Source organism: Mustela erminea, chromosome 17 (genome assembly GCF_009829155.1).
Source record: "Mustela erminea isolate mMusErm1 chromosome 17, mMusErm1.Pri, whole genome shotgun sequence".
Taxonomy (NCBI): Eukaryota; Metazoa; Chordata; class Mammalia; order Carnivora; family Mustelidae; genus Mustela; species Mustela erminea.
This window is the reverse complement of record NC_045630.1, coordinates 43,368,650-43,388,341: the sequence shown is the minus strand read 5'-3', so window position 1 is coordinate 43,388,341 and position 19,692 is coordinate 43,368,650. Positions and strand designations below refer to the sequence as shown.

At 42.8% G+C, this 19,692-nt stretch overlaps 1 protein-coding gene across 3 annotated transcripts in view; it reads left to right on the top strand.

The window, feature by feature from the left end:
- KDM5B (lysine demethylase 5B) overlaps nt 1–19,035 on the top strand; it is a 94,828-nt gene extending 75,793 nt beyond the window's left edge. Inside the window, exons 21-28 of one of the 3 annotated variants that reach the window (XM_032317308.1) lie at nt 4,339–4,518; nt 5,151–5,309; nt 9,745–10,230; nt 11,684–11,795; nt 12,896–13,050; nt 13,469–13,549; nt 14,522–14,842; nt 15,374–19,035. In XM_032317308.1, coding sequence (XP_032173199.1) covers nt 4,339–4,518; nt 5,151–5,309; nt 9,745–10,230; nt 11,684–11,795; nt 12,896–13,050; nt 13,469–13,549; nt 14,522–14,842; nt 15,374–15,511 — 1,632 coding nt within the window. In that variant the 3' untranslated portion in view covers nt 15,512–19,035. The other 2 variants (XM_032317311.1, XM_032317310.1) reach the window with 2 other exon arrangements.
- The last annotated feature ends 657 nt before the right edge of the window (nt 19,036–19,692 follow it).

The following is a 19,692-nucleotide window of genomic DNA, read 5'->3' as shown; positions in this document are numbered from 1 at the left end:
CCCACATTGGGCTCCCTGCTCAGCAGAGAGTCTGCTTCTTCTCCCTCTGCCTGCCACGTCCCCTGCTTATCCTCTCTTTCTCACTCTGTCAAATTTTAAAAGAAAAAAAAAAAAGACCTTGCATGTATAGGTGCATCTATGAAGAGTAATAATTTAAAAATTTTAAAAGGTACTGTGTTGAATCTCACCATATAGATTGTTTTCAGTTGGCCAAATTAATAATTTTTTTCTGTTCAGCCTTACCTAGACCTATTTACCCACCTGTTGTCCTGACCAGTTGGCTTAAATATTTAAAGTTTAGATAATTCAACCAACTTTTTTTTTTTTTTTTTTTTTAAGATTTTATTTATTTATTTGACAGACAGAGATCACAAGTAGGCAGAGAGGCAGGCAGAGAGAGAGAGAGAAAGAGAGAGGGAAGCAGGCTTCCTGCGGAGCAGAGAGCCCGATGCGGGGCTTGATCCCAGGACCCTGAGATCATGACCCGAGCCGAAGGCAGCAGCCCAAACCACTGAGCCACCCAGGCGCCCCTCAACCAACTTTTGGGGGGAGCTTGGGATCCTGACAAACTTAAGTACTTGGTTAAGGTTAGAAGAAAAAGCTAAAAATAAAAGTGGGAGAAAGGTAGTTTCTGACCTTTGAGTACAGTTGTCTCTTGTTGGCTTGTTAACAACTTAGAGTACAGACAAGAGTAGCAGATTTAGTGAGTCTGGTTATATGATTACAAGGCAAAAGTAAGCCACAAGGCCTGGCATTTTTCACCAAGTAGTGACTTTTTTTATTTTTTTAAGATTTTATTTGTGAGGGAGAGAGTGAGAGACCGGGGAGTGCATGAGAAAGCAGATGAGAGAGCACATGAGAAGGGGGCGTGAGAGGAGGGGAGGGTCAGAGGGAGAAGCAGACTCCTGCTCAGTAAGGAGCCTGATGCAGGACTCGATCCTGGGGACTCCAGGATCATGACCAGAGCCAAAGGCAGTCACTTAACCAACTGAGCCACCCCAGTACCCCTCACTAAGTAGTGACTTAAAGAACAGTGCCAGGGTGCCTGGGTGGCACCAGTGGGTTAAAGCCTCTGCCTTCGGCTTGGGTCTTGATCTCAGGGTCCTGGGATTGAGCCCCGCATCGGGCTCTCTGCAGGGAGCCTGCTTCCTTTACTCTTTCTCCGCCTGCCCCTCTGCCTACTTGTGATCTCTGTCTGTCAAATAAATAAATAAAATCTTAAAAAAAAAAAAAAAAAGAACAGTGCCTTCCCACCCCACAAAAGAAATGAAACTTAACAAGTTCCAATTAATTAGCACTAAGTGTACTGCTAGATGTCATACTTAAATGACTTGCCTATATTTTAGAAAAGCGTTAAATTCACTTGTAGCATTATTAAGGTACAGACAAAATGCATTCTGTGATTTACCCAGTTTCAGTTGGATTGCTTTATTTGAAAAGTGGTTGGTGGATAGTGTCTTGCTTTTCTGTCTTTGTAATTGTCGTAGGTCAGTCTTACGGACCTATTGAGGACCTGTTTGAATTCTTCAATAGGCTAGGTTTTTAAAAATTTATCTCATTCTGAGTCTCAAGTTCTGTTTTGTTGAAGCCATTGGATTCTAAAAATAAAAAATACTACCTGGTTTTCTGAATATTTTTCTCATTTGAAGTAGTGCTAATTGATAAATTTTGCTAATAAGAAATGCCAAATCAGACAGTTTTAGCCAGATGTTTGCAACAAAACATCTGGTCATCTATTCTAGTTGAAAGGCAAGAGAGAAGACATTATTGTTTGATAGATATTATTAGCTAATTAAGGGGTGACCCCAGCTAGCCAAAGGAAAAAAATTTATGTACTGTGTACATAAACTTCCTTAATGGGAGTTTTAGGTGCAAGCTCTTGATAATGATGGAGATATTGTTGATTAGGTTTAGTCGCGGTCCCCCTTTTTACTTACAGTTGGTGGCAACCAGAATGGCAGGGTGAGGTCATTGCAGTAAGGAGAGATGAACATGTGGAATCAGGAGGAGGACGTACTATATACTACTTAGTACTGTGTTTTCCACAGTGCCCACAAGGACAAAAAGCAAGTCTTGCTCCATTCCTAAAATAACAGCCTGGCCTTTACTTGTACTATGTACTTAAGGACTAACGGAGGGACGTGATGAACAGCACGGAGCCTCTTCGTACTTAGTGGGTTGTGTACTTTCATTGTTAATCAGTACTCTACACATAGGAAGCACTCCGTTTATTTATTTATTTGCTTACTTATTTATTTATTTAGATTTTACTTATTTGACAGAGATCACAAGTAGGCAGAGAGGCAGGCAGAGAGAGAGGAAGGGAAGCAGGCTCCCTGCTGAGCAGAGAACCCCATGCAATGCGGAGCTTGATCCCAGAGTCCTGGGATCATGATCTGAGCCAAAGGCAGAGGCTTAACACACTGAGCCACCTAGGCGCCCCTCCATTTATTTCTAATTTAAATACTAAAGACAGCATGTAATTTGTAAGTCACCGCTTTTAAGTGTCTAGTAGAACATTTATGCCCTTACAGTTCCAGCCTGTAAGAATAAATATCAAAAGCAATGAAACAGCAAGTTCCTAGTCTATGTTCAGTTTTCCTCAGTTTCCCCAAAAATGTCCCTTCTGGTTGTTTATCTCGTCTACCACCACATGTTGCACCTAACTGACATATGGCTTTAAGTTGCTCTGAGTCTCGTGGTGTTTTCTTCTTGAGCCTTCTTTCTTTCATGTCACTGTCTAGAATAGTCACCCTGTGGTGAGTTCTGCCTCCTGGATTTGTCTCGTTATTTGTTTTTTGTTGTTGTTTTGTTTTTGTTTTTAAATTTTATTTATATATTTGACAGAGATCACAAGTAGGCACAGAGGCAGGCAGAGAGAAAGGTAGAAGCAGGCTCCCCGCTGAGCAGAGAGCCTGATGCGGGACTCGATCCCAGGACCCTGGGATCATGACCTGAGCTGAAGGCAGAGGCTTTAACCCACTGAGCCACCCAGGCGCCCTTGTCTCGTTATTTCTTTATGGTGTGTTCTAGCTTTGGTATTTCCTCTAAACTGGAAATTAGTTTCAAAGAGTTGATGGGTTAAAGTTAAATATTTTTTACTTAGAGTAATCAGGTGATACTGTGTACTTTGTATTGCATCACGTCAGGACATATTTGGATAACTACTTAGTGACGCTAGAATTTACCATTGTATTAGAACAAGCACACCAGTGCTCCCTACCCCCAGCCTCATGTTTTTATTCTTTTCCTGTTTGGGTCTCTCACTCTCAAGGTGGTCCCAAGGGGCGCCTGGATGGCTCAGTCAGTTAAGCATCTACCTTTGACTCAGGGCATGATCCCACAATCCTAGGATAGAGCCCCACATTGGGCTTCCTGCTCGGTGGGAAATCTGCTTCTCTCTGACCCTCTCACTCTGCCCCTCTCCCTGCTCGTGCTCACTCACTCACTCACTCAGATTAATAAATAAAATCTTAAATGTGGTCTCAGTATCAAGAGCATCAGCATCATCTGGAAACATGAAGAAATGCAAATTCAAAAACAAAAAAAAAGAAAGAAATGCAAATTCATGGGCTCTTTGCTGGTGACCTGAATCAGAATATCTGCGGATGGGGCCCGGGAAACTTACTTAAACAAGCTTCCGCTTGATTCTTAATGCATATGAACATTTGAGTACCATGGGACTTTTTGCCTTCTTTTAGTTTTCTGAATAATTTATACTGAGCTGCTTCATCATTGGGTGGATTGGAGTAAAATACTGTTGGTTTTATCCACGTAAGTCTGTGTAAAAACCTTTTGAGTTATTGCAAATCTGCATTTCTCTTGAATTTTTTTCAGGCTGTCTGTAGGGATCAAGATGACAAATTTAGAAGGGCATTAAAAGTCAACAAGAGGGGCGCCTGGGTGGCTCAGTGGGTTAAAGCTTCTGCCTTTTGCTCGGGCCATGATCCCAGGATTCTGGGATTGAATCCCACATCGGGCTCTCGGATCAGTGGGGAGCTTGCTTGCTCCTCTCTCTCTCTGCCTGCTTGTGATCTCTGTCTGTCAAATAAATAAATAAAATCTTAAATAAAAAAGTCAACAAGAGATTACAGTGTATGTCATGTTCATAGTTGTATCCTTGGCGACTAGTACAAACTACGTTCTTTTAAAGTATTAAGTGAAGGAACACATGTCCCCCACACCCCCACTGCCATTGGTCAGCTGGCAAATTTTGTCCATCTCTGTGAAATTAACATGTTGAAATCATGGAGTAGGTCTACTCTGAATTGTGCTTTTCCCACTTTGCAGAGAAGTATTCTTTTTCCTAAGTTGCTACAATTTTTCTTGACTCACTAGGTTGGAGGACGTGTGCCAGTATTAGACACACTCATAGAACTTGTTACCAGAGGCCGATCTATCCCGGTACATCTGAATTCTTTACCAAGACTGGAATTACTAGTAGCTGAGGTTCAGGCTTGGAAAGAATGTGCTGCTAATACATTCTTGACTGAGAATTCTCCATATTCTCTCTTAGAGGTAAGTTTGCAACCAGCCCACCTACAAGACCTTCGGTCTCGTAGCTTATAGAACATGTAGTCCCTTCCCTTACAAAGGTGGTATCACTGACTGGTCTACATATTGGGAGTTATTTTTTCAATAGAGCCAGGGAGATTCTTCTAAACTTCCAGTGAAATAACCTTTAAATGTCATCTGGATATACTTAGGGATAACATTCAGTGTCTAAAGAAGAACGTTTTTCTCATTGAAGTTCCTCAATCTGGGTTGAAATTGGACTTCTAACCTTGGCCATGCGGTACCATTTGCATTTAATAAGCCTGGTAAATGGTCTCATCCACCGCTCATGAAGTGCTGGAGTTGCACTTGTATTTTTTGTAGCTGATACTGATGGTACATTATGACTAGAATTGGTAAATATCATGTTGAACTTAACTACTGTTTCATCCAATCTATAATCAAATCAGTCTTTTTTGTGAAATTCATTCCCTCCCTCCTCGGCCCTCCCTTTGTAGAGGAGAGTTTTCTGACTTTAGGGCGTCATGTGACAGAGGAAATGTTAGATAAGTTTCCATCCTAACCACTGCTTAGGCTTTTATTGTGGGGCTTATTCCTAAGGCTTAATCTGAAATCTGCGCTTTGCCCCACGTTAGGTGCTGTGTCCTCGATGTGACATTGGCCTTTGGGGATTGAAGAGGAAGCAGAGGAAGTTCAAGGAGCCCTCACCAAGTGGAAAGAAGAAAAGCACCAAACTAGAGAGTCTGAGTGACCTGGAGAGAGCTTTAAGTGAAAGCAAGGAGACTGCTTCCGCTGTACGTAGTGGGCTTTTTCTTCTTTCTCTGTCGCCTAGGGAGGAGGATTTCTAACCCTTTCTTGTTCACAGGGATATTGGTAAAGCATGTAAAAGAATAACCTTAAAAGTACTCCGTTTTACCAGAAAGACTGGTAAAACTGAAAATTGTCAAAGGTGAATGTGAGTTCAAGCCCCATGTTGGGTGTAGAGCTTACTAAGTAAAAATAAATAAATACACAAACTCACATGCTTAAAAAAGAAAAGTGTATTGGATACCTTTGCATCCGACTGTATTTCGTAAGCGCTGTTGATTCAAAGATATCATCATAAGGAGCTGAAGCAGCGTCTAGCTCATGTTCAGTGAGCCATAGTATTAGGACAAAAGAAGATAGGTGATTTAGATGTTTAGTGGTTTTTTTTTCTTTTATAGACCTGTAATTGACATATAACATTGTTAGTTTCAGGTGTACATAGTTACGGACTTTTTCTTTTTTAATGATAACAACTTTAAAGATCTATTCTCTTGGGGTGCCTGGGTGGCTCAGTTGGTTAAATGCTGCCTTCAGCTCAGGTCATGATCCCAGGGTGTTGGGGTCGAGCCCCGCATCTGGCTCACTGCTTAACGGAGAGCCTGCTTCTCTGTCTATCTCTCCCTGGCACTCTGCCTATTTGTGCACTCCTAAAGATTTAAAAATTTAAAAAATAAAAAATAAAAATACTTATATCTTAAAGATTTAAAAATCTTTAAAAAAAAAATCTACTCTCTTAGCAACATCCAGGTATACAGTATAGTACAGTATTATCTGTAGTCAACGTGCTGTACCTTATATCCTCAGAACTTCTTTTATAACAGGAAATTTGTACCTTTAGACTGCCTTTACCCAGTTAGCCCACTCCCTACCCCTGGCCTCTGGCAGCCACCAATTTGTTCTCTATATCCATGGGTTTGGTTTTTTGTTTTTTGGGTTTGGTTTATTTTTCCTCAATTCATACAATGTTTGTCTTTGACTTACTGCACTTAGCCTAACGCAGTTACATTCCATCTGTATTGGTGCAAGTGGCAAGATTTCTTTTCTTTTTTTTTTTTTTTAAATGGCTGAGTGATTGTCCATTATATATACATACACCACATTTTTTTAAAAGATTTTAATTATTTATTTGACAGAGATCACAAGTAGGCAAAGTGGCAGGCAGAGAGAGAGGGGAAAGCAGGCTCCCCGCTGAGCAGAGAGCCTGATGCGGGGCTTGATCCCAGGGTCCTGGGATCATGACCTGAGCTGAAGGCAGAGGCTTAACCCACTGAGCCACCCAGGCACCTCTGTATACCACATCTTTATCCATTTATCCACTGATGGACACTTAAGCTGCTTCCATGTCTTAGCTACTGGAAATAATGTTGAAGTGAACATGGGGGTGCAGGTTAGTTAACACTAACTTTTAAGTTAGTTTTTTTCTTTTCTTCAGATAAATACCCAGAAATGGAATTGCTAGATCATTTGGTAGTTCTAATTTTTAATTTTTTGAGGAGCCTCCTTATTATTTTCCAAGATGGCTGCACTGATTTACGTTCCTACCAACAGTGCATCAGGGTTCGCTTTTTTCCACATCCTCACCAACATGCGTTACTTCTTGGCATTTTTTATAATAGCCATTCTGCTAGGTGTGAATTGATCTTGCATTGTGGTTCTGATTTGCAGTTTCATGGTTGACCACCTTTTCATGTACCTGTGTCCTCTTTGTTTGTCTTCTTTAGAAAAATACTCCTATCCTCTGCCTATGTTTGTATTCTACTGTTCAGTTGTATATGTTCTTTATGAATTTTGGATATTAACCCCTTATCAGTATGTGCTTTGCCAGTATTTTCTTCTGTTCTATATAGGTCAGCTTTTAATTCCGTTTTCAGAAGCTTTTAGTTGGATGTAGTCCCGTGTGGGTGCTGTAAGTGGCACAAAATGTTCCTCACTTGGGGCGCCTGGGTGGCTCAGTGGGTTAAAGCCTCTGTCTTCGGCTTGGGTCATGATCCCAGGGTCCTGGGATCGAGCCCCACGTCGGGCTCTCTGCTCTGCAGGGAGCCTGCTTCCCTTCCTCTCTCTCTGCCCGCCTCTCTGCCTGCTTGTGATCTCTCTCTGTCAAATAAATAAATAAAATCTTTAAAAAAAAAAAAAAATGTTCCCCGCTCTTCCAGTTTCATCCCAGTCCATTCCTTTGTAGCTGTCTGACCTCTCTGGTGATTGACATGGGATTGCCTTGATTAATGTGTTTTGACACAGATTTCCTTAGGGCATATTTGTATATTGAGTCAGATTCTAATCAGATTCTGCTGTGAGCATGATTCTGTGTTTGTTTGTTTGGGTTTTTTTTTAAGATTTTATTTATTTATTTGACAGAGAGAGATCACAAGTAGGCAGAGAGGCAGGCCGAGAAGGGGGAAGAATGTAGGCTCCCCGCTGAGCAGAGAGCTCAGTGTGGGGCTCAGTCCCAGGACCCTGAGATCACAACTTGTGCCAAAGGCAGCCGCTTAACCCACTGAGCCACCAAGGCGCCCCTCATTCTGGTTTTTTTAAGGTGCTGCTTTCCACTGTTACTTCTGTGGTCTATTTTTGTAAAGCCATTTTCTTGAACTTTGCATGCTCTTTCAGAGTCTAGTCTCTCCCCATCTAGTGTATGAAGCCGTGGCTTAAGAACTCAGGCATTACTTGTTGACTTCATTTAAAACTCTGAAAAACAAGCTGTCGGCTCTCCATTTGTGAGTTCTAGGAAGGCATCTTATCATATAAGATGTATATATTGCCTGTACATTGTTTTTGTCTACAGAAACAGTGGAGCTTTTAAAAATACGCCAAAGGTTTGTTCCCTAATTTACTTCTAGATCTTTTTGTTTCTTCCTATTCATTCATACTTTTTTTTTCGTTCCAAAAAGATAATGGAGAGTTCATTTTGGCCTTATGACTCAGGGCACCTCATCTGGTGAATCATAATGGGTCTGATGGTGGGTGGGTGTGATAACTGTGAATGGTTTTAACTAACAGGTTAACATTTTAAGTATTTGTGAATAGAATTGGGGAAAGGAATGGTTCCCACAGCCTGTAGCTTCTGTTTCTAGAGGGAAGAGCTCAGTTTTAAAAGTCTACACTTTCTCCTCCATTTGTCTATATTTCTGTATCAATGAAGTGCTGTTGGAGGACTACGGTGGTCCAGCCTTTTAAAATATTTTTTTTGTTTGTTTGTTTGTTTATTTGACAGACAGAGATTACAAGTAGACAGAGAGGCAGGCAGAGAGAGAGAGAGAGGGAAGCAGGCTCCCTGCTGAGCAGAGAGCCCGATGCGGGACTCGATCCCAGGACTCTGGGATCATGACCTGAGCCGAAGGCAGCGGCTTAACCCACTGAGCCACCCAGGCGCCCCTGGTCCAGCCTTTTATAGGGGAAACTGGGTATTAAGTTCAAGGTGGTAGTAGCTAACTCTTAATGTAGCCAGTAATTTTAGTTTATCACATTTAAATAGCTTTTACTTCATGGTGCATAATGGATAAATCTGTAATGCCTAGACCTGTTTATGTATTGGATAGCTTATATAGTTCATTAGTCCGTTCATATAAAGGTTCTAATTATGGACGTCCTGTAAATACTGTTCAGGAATATGTTCAGTGTCACCTCAGGTTTTTACTGTGAAGTTGCTTCTGTTCATGAGTTATTTTCAAGTCATTTATACAGGTTAACTGATCTCCCCACTGTTCTGGGACATGTCTCGTGTATTAATAGGGAGGAAAGATTTTCAATTTGAATATACCTGCCACACTCTGCACAAAAGCAACTTGCTTTTGTTTGTGCCCCAATGAGCTTGTTTTCTAGGATGAACATGTGCTGTGTACAGGTGTGTAAGTGAAGTCTGATAAAGTACTCTCTGTTTAATTCTTTCATGAGGTATGAAGTTCATTATCTACAGTGGCTGTGTTCAGCACACACAAAGGCCTCAATGTTAAAGATTGTAGGAGGCATAAACTACCAGTCGTGTAGTGGCTGCTTGAGACTTTTCTACCCAAAGTGCCTTTCTAAGAGAATAGGAGCTAATGGAACTACGAAAACATGGAGAACCCTGGGAATTAGAGCATGCAGATGTGTGAGAAGCTGCTTCTTTAAGAGAAGTAAATGTGCAAGGAAGTTAGACTTTAAGTAGTAGCGTGTGCTCAGTCATTGCTCACATTGTTCACTGTGTGCCAGGCACAGCGGCTGCCCCGCAATCATCCCTGCAGGCCTGGGAGGTGGGCTCCGCTGTGAACCCCATTTTTTACACGTGAACATTGAGCTGCAGTGGAATGTGCTGCCCAGGGCCACTCACACAGCTCAGTGAGATGGAGCCAGGATTCAAACGTAGATCATCTACTCTGGGACCTGGGGTTTAGGAGAGGGCTCAATTCTCTCTGACGTTGTCCTTGATTGGTAACTCCTTTTTAGATGGCAACACTTGGGGAAGCTCGCCTAAGGGAAATGGAAGCCTTGCAGTCTCTCAGGCTAGCCAATGAAGGGAAGCTGCTGTCACCTGTCCAAGATGTGGAGCTGAGAGTCTGCCTGTGTCAGAAGGCCCCAGCTGCCCCCATGATCCAGTGTGAACTCTGCAGGGATGCTTTCCACACGAGCTGTGTGGCGGTACCCAGTATTTCACAAGGCCCCCGAATCTGGCTTTGTCCCCATTGTCGGAGATCAGAGAAGCCTCCATTAGAGAAAATTCTGCCCCTGCTGGCCTCCCTGCAGCGTATCCGCGTTCGCCTTCCTGAGGGAGATGCACTTCGATACATGATCGAAAGAACGGTGAACTGGCAGCACAGAGCCCAGCAGCTGCTCTCATCAGGGAACCTCAAGTCTGTGCAGGATCGAGGGGGATCGGGACTGTGGTACAGCAGATGGCAGGCCTCAGCGGGACAGGTGGCCGAGACAAATAAGGTGAGTCTGGACTTGTCTCTGCCAGTTCCTGGGATCTGCCGAGCTCTGTCGCTTTCCCCTACACCTTTGCCCCGGGACGTCTGCTGCTCTTGGTGATGGCTTGACTGGTACCAGTGCTGACTGCGCAGCTCTCCACTTCGAGGGCTCTGTGTCCCTGCCGTGTTGTTTTTGTTTCCTCTGCTCCTGGCACTGGGAAGATGTCTCTCAGGCAGTCTACTTCTGGAGAGCAGTTTTCACCTTTTCATAGATAACGTAGCTATCTACGTTTTCCCATTCTGTGGGATATGTACTTAACCTACATCAATTTTTGGAATTTTTGCTTGACTGTTTATTCCCCCCTGCTGCCTCTCGTGTAAGTCACTGACTAGAGGGGAAGGTGCTTTCTGCCTTGTGTCTCTTACTGCCCCTTGAGGAAGGAGTAGGTTTTGAAGTGTCTGAGTACTGTGCTGCTTCAGAGGAAAGGCAGTGGGTTTCATACCAGCCGTGATCTTTCTGCTATAAAAGCCAGATTCTCCTGACCATCACTGGGGTGGGCCGAGAGTTTTGTCTTCTTCCATAGAAGGTGGCTGCAGCAAAAGAATGTGAAATAGCAGAAAAGTAGAGTCAGGAGGGCCATATTCAGTTGTCTTATGAGTTTGACCTGATTTTCAGATCTCGTACAGATTTTTCTAGCCGAGATCTCATAGCTTGCTTATGTTATGCTATACTAACACAGACAGTGAATTATGAGTTAAATTGTTCAGCCGACCAAAGATAAAAGATAAAAAAAATGATTTCTATCATATGTGTTTCCTTGTTTTCTTTTACATTTCTTTCCAGGCTTGTGAAATGCAGGCAGTGCCTGGCACTTAGCAAATAATGAATTAAATTCTTGTTGCATAGGGTGAGTTGTGGTCATTTGGGTAGCCTACAGGGGAAACATGTATGTTCTTTACATAAGATAGGCTAGAAGTTTACTTCTATTGATAAAAGGAGAGGACATAACTCTTCTAACTTATTTACTAGTTCATAGTCAAAGGAGTGTTTGTCCTAGCACTTTCTAATAAACACTGAGGAAGGGAAGAAGGTGGACATGCATGAGATCTGGCAGTTCCTCACTCGCTTTGATCAAAGGGGCGCATGTCTGTGTTCATTGTATTACAGCCTTCATTAGGAGAATTACATAGGGAATACAAGGCTGTATGATCTATTCTCATGCAAAGAAAATGCCTTATCTCCCAATGGTGGTCTTGATCTCTGTGGAATCAGTCCAGGTAAAACCAGGAAGATTAAAGGCTTGTTGGATATGAGTTGGTTTAGCTTGATCTAAAATAATTAGAGACTTCTTTCAGTTGGGAATTGAAATCCTTCTTTCCTGTTTGCTTGCTTGATAACCCAGACTGCATTCCCTGGACTAGTAGGAGAATTTTTAATCCTGAAAAGGCCTTTCTATAAAATGTTTTCCTTCCCTTAGGTGTCTCAGCCTACTGGCACAACATCCTTCTCCTTGCCTGATGACTGGGACAACAAAGCCTCATATGTACACTCTCCCTTCTCCACTGGCCGAAGTTGTATCCCCCTCCATGGTTTGTATTTATGATGAGGAAGAGCGGGGAGGGCTGGGTAAGAACAAGTAATCTTGCAATAGGGTTTTGTTGTTCAGGTCCATAGAAAGACTTTGTCTTCAGATTCGGATATGGGTTACTGTGTATTTGCAAGGTAGGAGAATGCTCATGCTTGAAGGTTTATAAATGCAAAACAAATAGAGAAAGGCTTTAACACATTGCTTTCAGAGACAAAAGGGTTAATCCCGTGCCAACTGACATTTAAATACCAGTCATTTCAGTCGGATGCCAAGTCATGGGTTCTGTTGGGATCTTAGACATAATCTATAACTGAAACCTGCCTCCTTTTTTTTTTTCCTATGTTGACTCTTGAACAACACAGGTCCACTTAAACATAGATTTTTCTCAATAAATACGTGACTATAAATGTATATTTTCTCGTCCTTGTGATTTTCTGAACAGTTTTTTCTCCTTAGCTTACTTTATTCTGGAAATAGTATATAATACATAAATATACAAAATGTGTCAATCAGCTTTATTGGTAAGGCTTCCAGTCAACAGTAGGCTGTTAGCATGAAGTTTTGGGGAGTTGAAAGTAACATGGATTTTCAGCTGTGCAGGGACACAGCTCCCCTGACTCCGTTGTTCAGGGGTCCGCTGTGCTTGTGTGTACATGGCTGTCCCAGGAGTTCTGCCTGGAGCCACAACGGGAGTTCTGACCCTTAGTCAGGCCCTAGGAGTATTTGTTTGGTAATGGGGTTGGAGCTACTCAGTTCACCCAGACTGCCCACGTCTTGCCCTGTTCCCTGCTTTCTGTTGAAGGCAGAAACTATCCAGGCAGATGTATGGCCTCCTCCGTGTTAGCAGTAATTGAAAGTGAAGAAGGGATTCCGTGTAGAATTAGTACTTCCCCAGTAATCAGAAGCCTGAGAAAATCTTGTATGGGCTCTTACTATATTATGGCTTTAGACACATTATGTGAACCTGACTGCAACTGAATATAATTTCCCAAGGAGAGAGTGGCAGTGGTTTGAGGGCTAATCCTGCTTTGTTTGCATGTCCGTGTCCATGTGAAACACCCTCCATTTGTCGTCATTTCACTTTGCTGTGTTCTTTCACAGGTGTTAGTCCAGAAGTGAATGAACTGTTGATGGAAGCCCAGTTGCTCCAGGTATCTCTTCCTGAAATTCAGGAACTTTACCAGACGTTACTTGCAAAGCCAGCCCCTGCTCCACAAACTGATCGGAGCTCACCAGCTAGACCCAGCAGTGAGAAGGTGAGTGCGGAGGACAGCCTGGCGTGGGGGGCATGATGTTTAGTGTCATCCCATCTAATTAGTTCAGTGAATGGGATTCTGTTTTCGATCCAGAAAAGGATGCAGACTTCTACCTCACAGCCTCATTTCCTAAGGCTCTGATAAACAGAAGTGTGCTAGGCATCACTCTGGCCTCACATCCTGGAGTTTGGTGCTGTTTTTTAAGTGACTGTGAATTTTTTTTTTCCTTTTAGCATGGTGCTTTTCATCATTTCCATATGTTAATAGCTAGAAGTAGAATTTCTTTTCTGTAAGAGAAAGATGGTAGAGATGAAAATATAATTATAGCTGAGAAGTCTTTGGTATAAAGCTTTCAAAACTTAAAGAATATCTTGGAGTTAATGTTTAACAAATGTTTTAACTGCTCTAACCCTAACAGGACAGCTGGTGTGAGGACTGGGTCATCAGACTGAGGGTGCCCGTTTTGAGTGCTGACTTACTTGAAGGGGATAGATATCATGTATGTCCTACGTCTTAGCTTAAAGATGCTGCTACTCTTATGTTAGTGAGCTAGCTGACCTATAACATTCAAAACTCCTGATGAGAATGTAGTCAGGGTGGGGAGAAGAATCTCATTATCAACTATCATTTAGAATTTTATTTTATTTTTATATTTTTAAATTTAAAAAAGATTTATGTATTTATTTGAGAGAGAGAATGTAGAGGGAGAGGGAGAGCAGACTCCCCACTGAGCATGGAGCCTGACATGGAGCTCGATCTCACGACTCTGAGATCATGACCTGAGCCTAAAACAAGAGTCAGACGCTCAACCAACTGAGCCACCCAGGTGCCCCTAGAATTTTATTTTTCATTATGATACCAAATAGTATTGTAGCACCATTATTGATGACGTTCAGTTAAGGCACTTTATTTCTTTAAGGGGTCGGGATGTATGTCCTTAAAGAAAGAGTATCAGCACGGTTCCTTAGAAGTCCGTAGGTAAGAGGATAAGCATACACACTTAGGTAGGAACTACATGGTAGTCTTTTACTCCTGTAGTTGGTGAAGAGAAGAATGGGATCTCCCCATCTTCTGCTGCTGATTTGAAAGCTAATCATGTCTTTAACATTTCCTTTTTCTATTCTTTCTTTTGATAGCACTAGCAGTTAAGTTAGCTAAACCCAAACAGGTTGTCCTGTAGGACATGAGAGGACTTGGTGGCAGGGGTGTTAGGATGCAGGTTTGGGGTTTTTTGGTTTGTTTTGTTTTGTTTTTAGTAAGTCTTCTCTACACCTGATGTGGGGCTCGAACTCACCCCCAGATAGAGTCGAGTGCTCTTCCCCAACTGAGCCAGCGAGGCGCCCCGGGTTGCAGGCTCTTTTTTTTTAATGTTGATGAGAGATCATCCGGTTTCTCATACAGCTAATACTTCACTAGTTTGAGTAACAGGCCGAGGGACGGCTAAAATCCAATTTGCCTGTCTTCCACCCAGAATGAGTGCTGCCGTGGGAAGCGAGACGGAATCAACAGTCTAGAGAGAAAACTGAAGAGACGCCTGGAAAGAGAAGGCCTCTCCAGTGACCGATGGGATCGAGTTAAAAAAATGCGGACCCCCAAAAAGAAGAAAATCAAACTGAGCCACTCCAAGGACATGAACAGTTTCAAGTTAGAGAGAGAGCGTAGCTATGAGTTAGTCCGTTCTGCCGAAACTCATTCCCTGCCCTCAGACACATCCTATTCCGAACAGGAGGACTCTGAGGATGAAGATGCCATCTGCCCAGCTGTGAGCTGCCTGCAGCCAGAAGGAGATGAGGTCAGTGAGGTTTGGGCCATAGAGGACGTGCTTTCCCTTAACTCAGAAACCCTGTAAGCTACACCTCATCTCGCTGGGTCTTTCTCTCCTGCTTATCTGCTTTGAGCTGATCTGAATGGATTGCTCAGCCCTCCCCCACTGATATCTCTGCTCTTACATCGTTCCTGGGTCTTCTCCCTTCTCTTGAAGAAACTCTTATTCTTCCCTTTTTCCTTTTCCTGCTCTTCCAGCTTTCACCTCCCGGCGCTAAGAAGGTGGGAGGGATGCTGATGTAATGCCCTTTTGCTTACTTATCACAGGGCGGCGCTGTCTTAACCCCAAAGCAGTCACGACTTGAAGAATGGCTTTGACTTGGTTGCTTTGGCTGGTGGGCCAGCTACACTCGTGTGGCATAGCTGTTGTGCCGGAGGTCCCAGTGGTGGGACGGTGGCCGTTGGTGGCAAACGGCCTGAATATCTTGAGGCTGGCCTGCCCAATTTCGAATCACATTTTTTCCTCTGAAAACCCCGTCTCCCTGCTCTTTGTAACCAGGTGGACTGGGTCCAGTGTGATGGCAGCTGCAATCAGTGGTTTCACCAGGTCTGTGTTGGTGTTTCTCCAGAGATGGCAGAGAAAGAAGACTACATCTGTGTGCGCTGTACTGTGAAGGACGCACCAAGCCGAAAATAAAAAACACAAACACAAACACCCCCCACCCCCAACCACTTAATGTAATTCAGGACTCCAACCAAGAAGATTTCTTCAATTTCTCAGCAAAGCTACAGGACTGGTATTCAGACCAGCCTGTAAACGGTGCTATTTCTATTCCTTACGGGATCATTTTTCCAGAACTCTTTGAAAAAAAGAAAAAACAACTAAAAAATTTTTTGACACTTTTGTATTTTTTTCCTTAAGAGCTGTTTGTGGTTGTTGAGGTGTGAAATGCTGACTGGTTTTTTTGCAGGGGTTTCCAGCAATTTGGAAGGCATTGGAGCTTTCACCTTTTCATGTACAGCATTAAAGTCTTACCTCTGTCTGGGATTTGCCGGCTTAAGAGTCCAACTCAGTTCCAGTGCCCAGAAGGGCTCCAGAGATTCCAGTAAATCCTCATTTGAGGAATTTCTCTCTTGTTTACTCTGTTACCATATTGGGGAACTTAAGTTTTTCACTTTTGGGGTTTTTGTTTGTTTCTTTATCCACCTTTCTTTTTCCTGGTAGACTAGGTTTATTTATCAAAGCAATAACTTCTATGTTGGTTTCAGTGGCTGGAATTAAAACAAAACAAAACAAACTTCCAAACAGTGTGTTGGTGCTTTAGCATTTGGTTGATGTACAGAACACAAATGTCTAGTTTCTAGTGTCACTGATGAACTAGTGATGTAGAAAAGAGACTGCTCTGTAAGTAATTGCCACAGCTGTATTTTGGCTTTTCCCCTGCCCCTTCCTTCCTCTCCTACTATTTTTTTGGTAGCTTGTATCAAATGTTGCAGTTTATATTGTGGAATAAATCCTTGGTCCTAATTTAACACTAAATGCTGGTTATTTAGAGCCATTAGACTACAGCTTTATACTCCCCTCTACTTTGTGGGCTTGGAAGAGCAAGAGGGGGGTTGCTTGCTTTTGCCTCTGCCCAGCTAGGCTACAGCAGCGGTGGATGGTTCTTCTGTATCCTGTTCTGTTTGGTGGGCCATATGCCTCCTGTCTCTACTAATAAAGAACCCCACCTAGTCTTCAAGGAGTAGAACTTGTCTTTAAAGCCATGATGCTTTTCAGTAAGCTTTTCAGAATGGTGGCAAATCATTGCAATCCTCAATTCAGTCCTCCTTGTGAGAATGATGTCTTCATTATATTGGAATTGACAGGAAAACCTGGTTTAGGGTTAAGATGTCAAAAGGAAATCTAAGGAAGATGGTCCTTGCAGAGGGCTGGGAAAGTGTGGGTCGAGGGACAGCTTGTAAACATGCAGGCTGTGCCTCCGACACTTCCTTCCCTGTCTCTGACTCTAGCTGTTGTTAGTGGTTGTCCATAGTCCACAGTCTTTCTCCTTCTCTCTTTTTTAAAAGGCTCTGTTCTGCAGTGAAGAAGGCCTTCTGCTGAACAGAACAGACGCTTGCTTGGGTTTTCATCTTTTGTTGGTAATACTTACCCACCACCACCACCCGCCGTTCTATAGCCATAAACCAGGAGATGGGTAGAACTAGTGGGTCTTGAATGAAAGAAAACAAAAACAGCAGTTTGTGATGTAGCAGAGATTTAAATGTACTATATCCCCTTTGATGCAATTCAAATAATTAAATCTCTTTAAGAATGACTTGCAATTGTCTGCAGTTTTCCCACAGTTGTTGTGATGTTTGTCCTCGTCTGTTGAGAGTTCTGGGGCCAAAAGAGAAGAAGAGTCTCCAGAGGACAATCTGGAATAATCGTGCTTTGGCCTTTTTAAGTATCCGAATTCTTAGAACCCCTGACACTGGGACAGGATGCCAGCCGTCCCAATTCCATTGAGAATATAAGCTAAAAGGATACACTGCAGTTAAAGCCTTTGCCTTTAGAGAGCTTTTGCCCATCTGGTATGTACCTCCTGTGCCCCCTCCTCATTTTTCTTCCTCATGTATGGGTTGTCCACAGTCCCTGACGACAGCGTTCCCAGTGAGGTAGCTTCTCTGCCTCTCTTGAGTTGGGGGAAGGGCAAGAATGTGTGTATTTACTACCCCCTCTCCCAGGAGAGAGCCTCTGATGTTTTCACATAACGATGATACTGAAGTTGGAGAGAGCTGTCACCTGCCCACTGTTAAGAACCCAGATCTCAACTGCAGAGTGGTATTATCTAAAAACTTGTTTACGGGGTGTTAGCTGTGAAGCCAGCCTGTGTCCTAGAAAAACTTCTGCACCTGAGAAAGAGGAGAAAACACAGAGAAACTGATGCTTCGTCTCCATAGTCCTGCAGCTTCATGAGGTGTGAGAAGGAAGGACCATCAGCGGGAGTCTGAGCCGGGAGAGGGGAGGAGTCTAGTGAACTCAGCGCCAGAGGGCGGATGAGTGCCCCAGCTTCATGCCGGTGGCTCTTGTGTTTTTGTTTTTCCTTCTTCCAAATCAGACTGGAGGATTTCTTATGTGGACTCAAGAAAGGGCTTATTTCTTAATGTAGGCTCTAGGCTGGACAAAGGTTGTGTAATTTAGACTAGCTGTAAAGGAGTTAGACTTCTTTTCACAATTTCGTTTCAGCATTGTGGGAGGTGGAACTTAATTTCTTCTATTTCAAGGTTAGCCTAAAGCCAGAGATGCTGTCCATGGTGGTGGAGGTTGGTAAAAGCCTGCATTTCCGTGCTTCATTCTGCCATACAGAGCTTCAAAAAATGCTATATAAAGATCTTGAGACTTCAGGTCTTCCGTTTTGACAGAAATATCTGGGATTCACTTAATTTGCTGTTAAAATTAACACGACTCTTCGGGTATTTATGCAGGATAACCGTGAGAACAAAGTGGAGTCCTACCTGGAAAGGGGGTAAAACTTGGTGTTGCATTGTACGTTTTATTGAACTCAAGACCCTTTTGTAATGGGTTTCTGCCTCTTCTGTTTTTTCATAATCTTGCTGGGTATTTGGCACTGTATTAAGACCTGCTTCTGGCTTGGATCAGGCATTGAGTGATATTTTGTGCTCCTGGGTGTTCTGGGCTTAGTCCTGCCTAGATTTCTTGCCACATAGCACAGACTGGAATGGGTTATAGATGCTATTATATATCTGTAACAGGAGATAGAATTGAACGACATAAGTCATTAACCATCACCATTCAATATCTGACTGTGCTAGTCTATGATAGGTGTCTACCTGTATTAAGAGGCCTTTCGTTGCCATATTGATGTAGAAAACACAGTCCTCTTCTGATGAAAGTTTACCTGTTGGGAAGAACAGCTGAGGAAAACAGTGAAGATCCCAGTGCCTTGATTTAGCTCCATATGAGAGTCGGAGTCCTTTCTCAGCTCCTATTTGGGCACCAGAGCGATGGCCTCACACCTTTTGCCCCTGTCATCAGCCCCTTGCATGTAGCTCCTCAGGCTTCCCAACTTTCTGAGAGGTTCCATGTGTAACTAACTTGTAATAGAAATGTTACTGAAAAGCTGCCTAAACAAAATATTGTATAAAGTAGGAACTTGTGTAAAGTAATACTGTTGTAAATCCATTTCGAAAGTATAAAGAATCAATTTGTAAAGTGTATATTTCACGTCTTCCAAATTTATGTCAAGTTTTCATGTTATCATGATTGCTTACATAGGAATACATCTTTACATTTTTGTCAGTATGAACGGAACCCAGCAACAGGCCATCCAGCTCCCTGTCCTGGCTCTGGGTTAATTGTAAATAATGGAGGGCTGGGACATGGTGGGTTTGGACATGTCTTTTATTTTCAGGACAACTGCTGCATTGCCATCGAGGGATGGAATTGTGATGTCATTTGATCTGTTCCAGGTGAGTGGAGGCCAAAGGACTATTCTTTGTTTCCCCTTGGATGGAAAAACAGAGAAATTAAAAAGTTGCCTTTCTGGGGAAACAAAAATGATTTAAAAAAAAAAAAATGCCCCAAAGCACCCTCTCCAAAAAAAGAAAAAAAAAAGAAAGAAAGAAAATCCAGCTCCCAGCAGTCTCCTCCCTGCTCAAAGTTAGAGAGGAGTGTACTTTCTAGCACTGACTCCTCCTCTTGTCCCCTGCCAGTGGTTTCTCACCATAATTTTAGTGGGAATTTAAACAAAAGCCGCTTTTACATATGATTGGGATGGGTAGTTTGACAGTTAAAAAGTCAGTTGAGTGTGAAAAAGTTGTACATTTAAGTTAGCCATACAGCATAGTTATCATACATATGCTTACTAATAAACT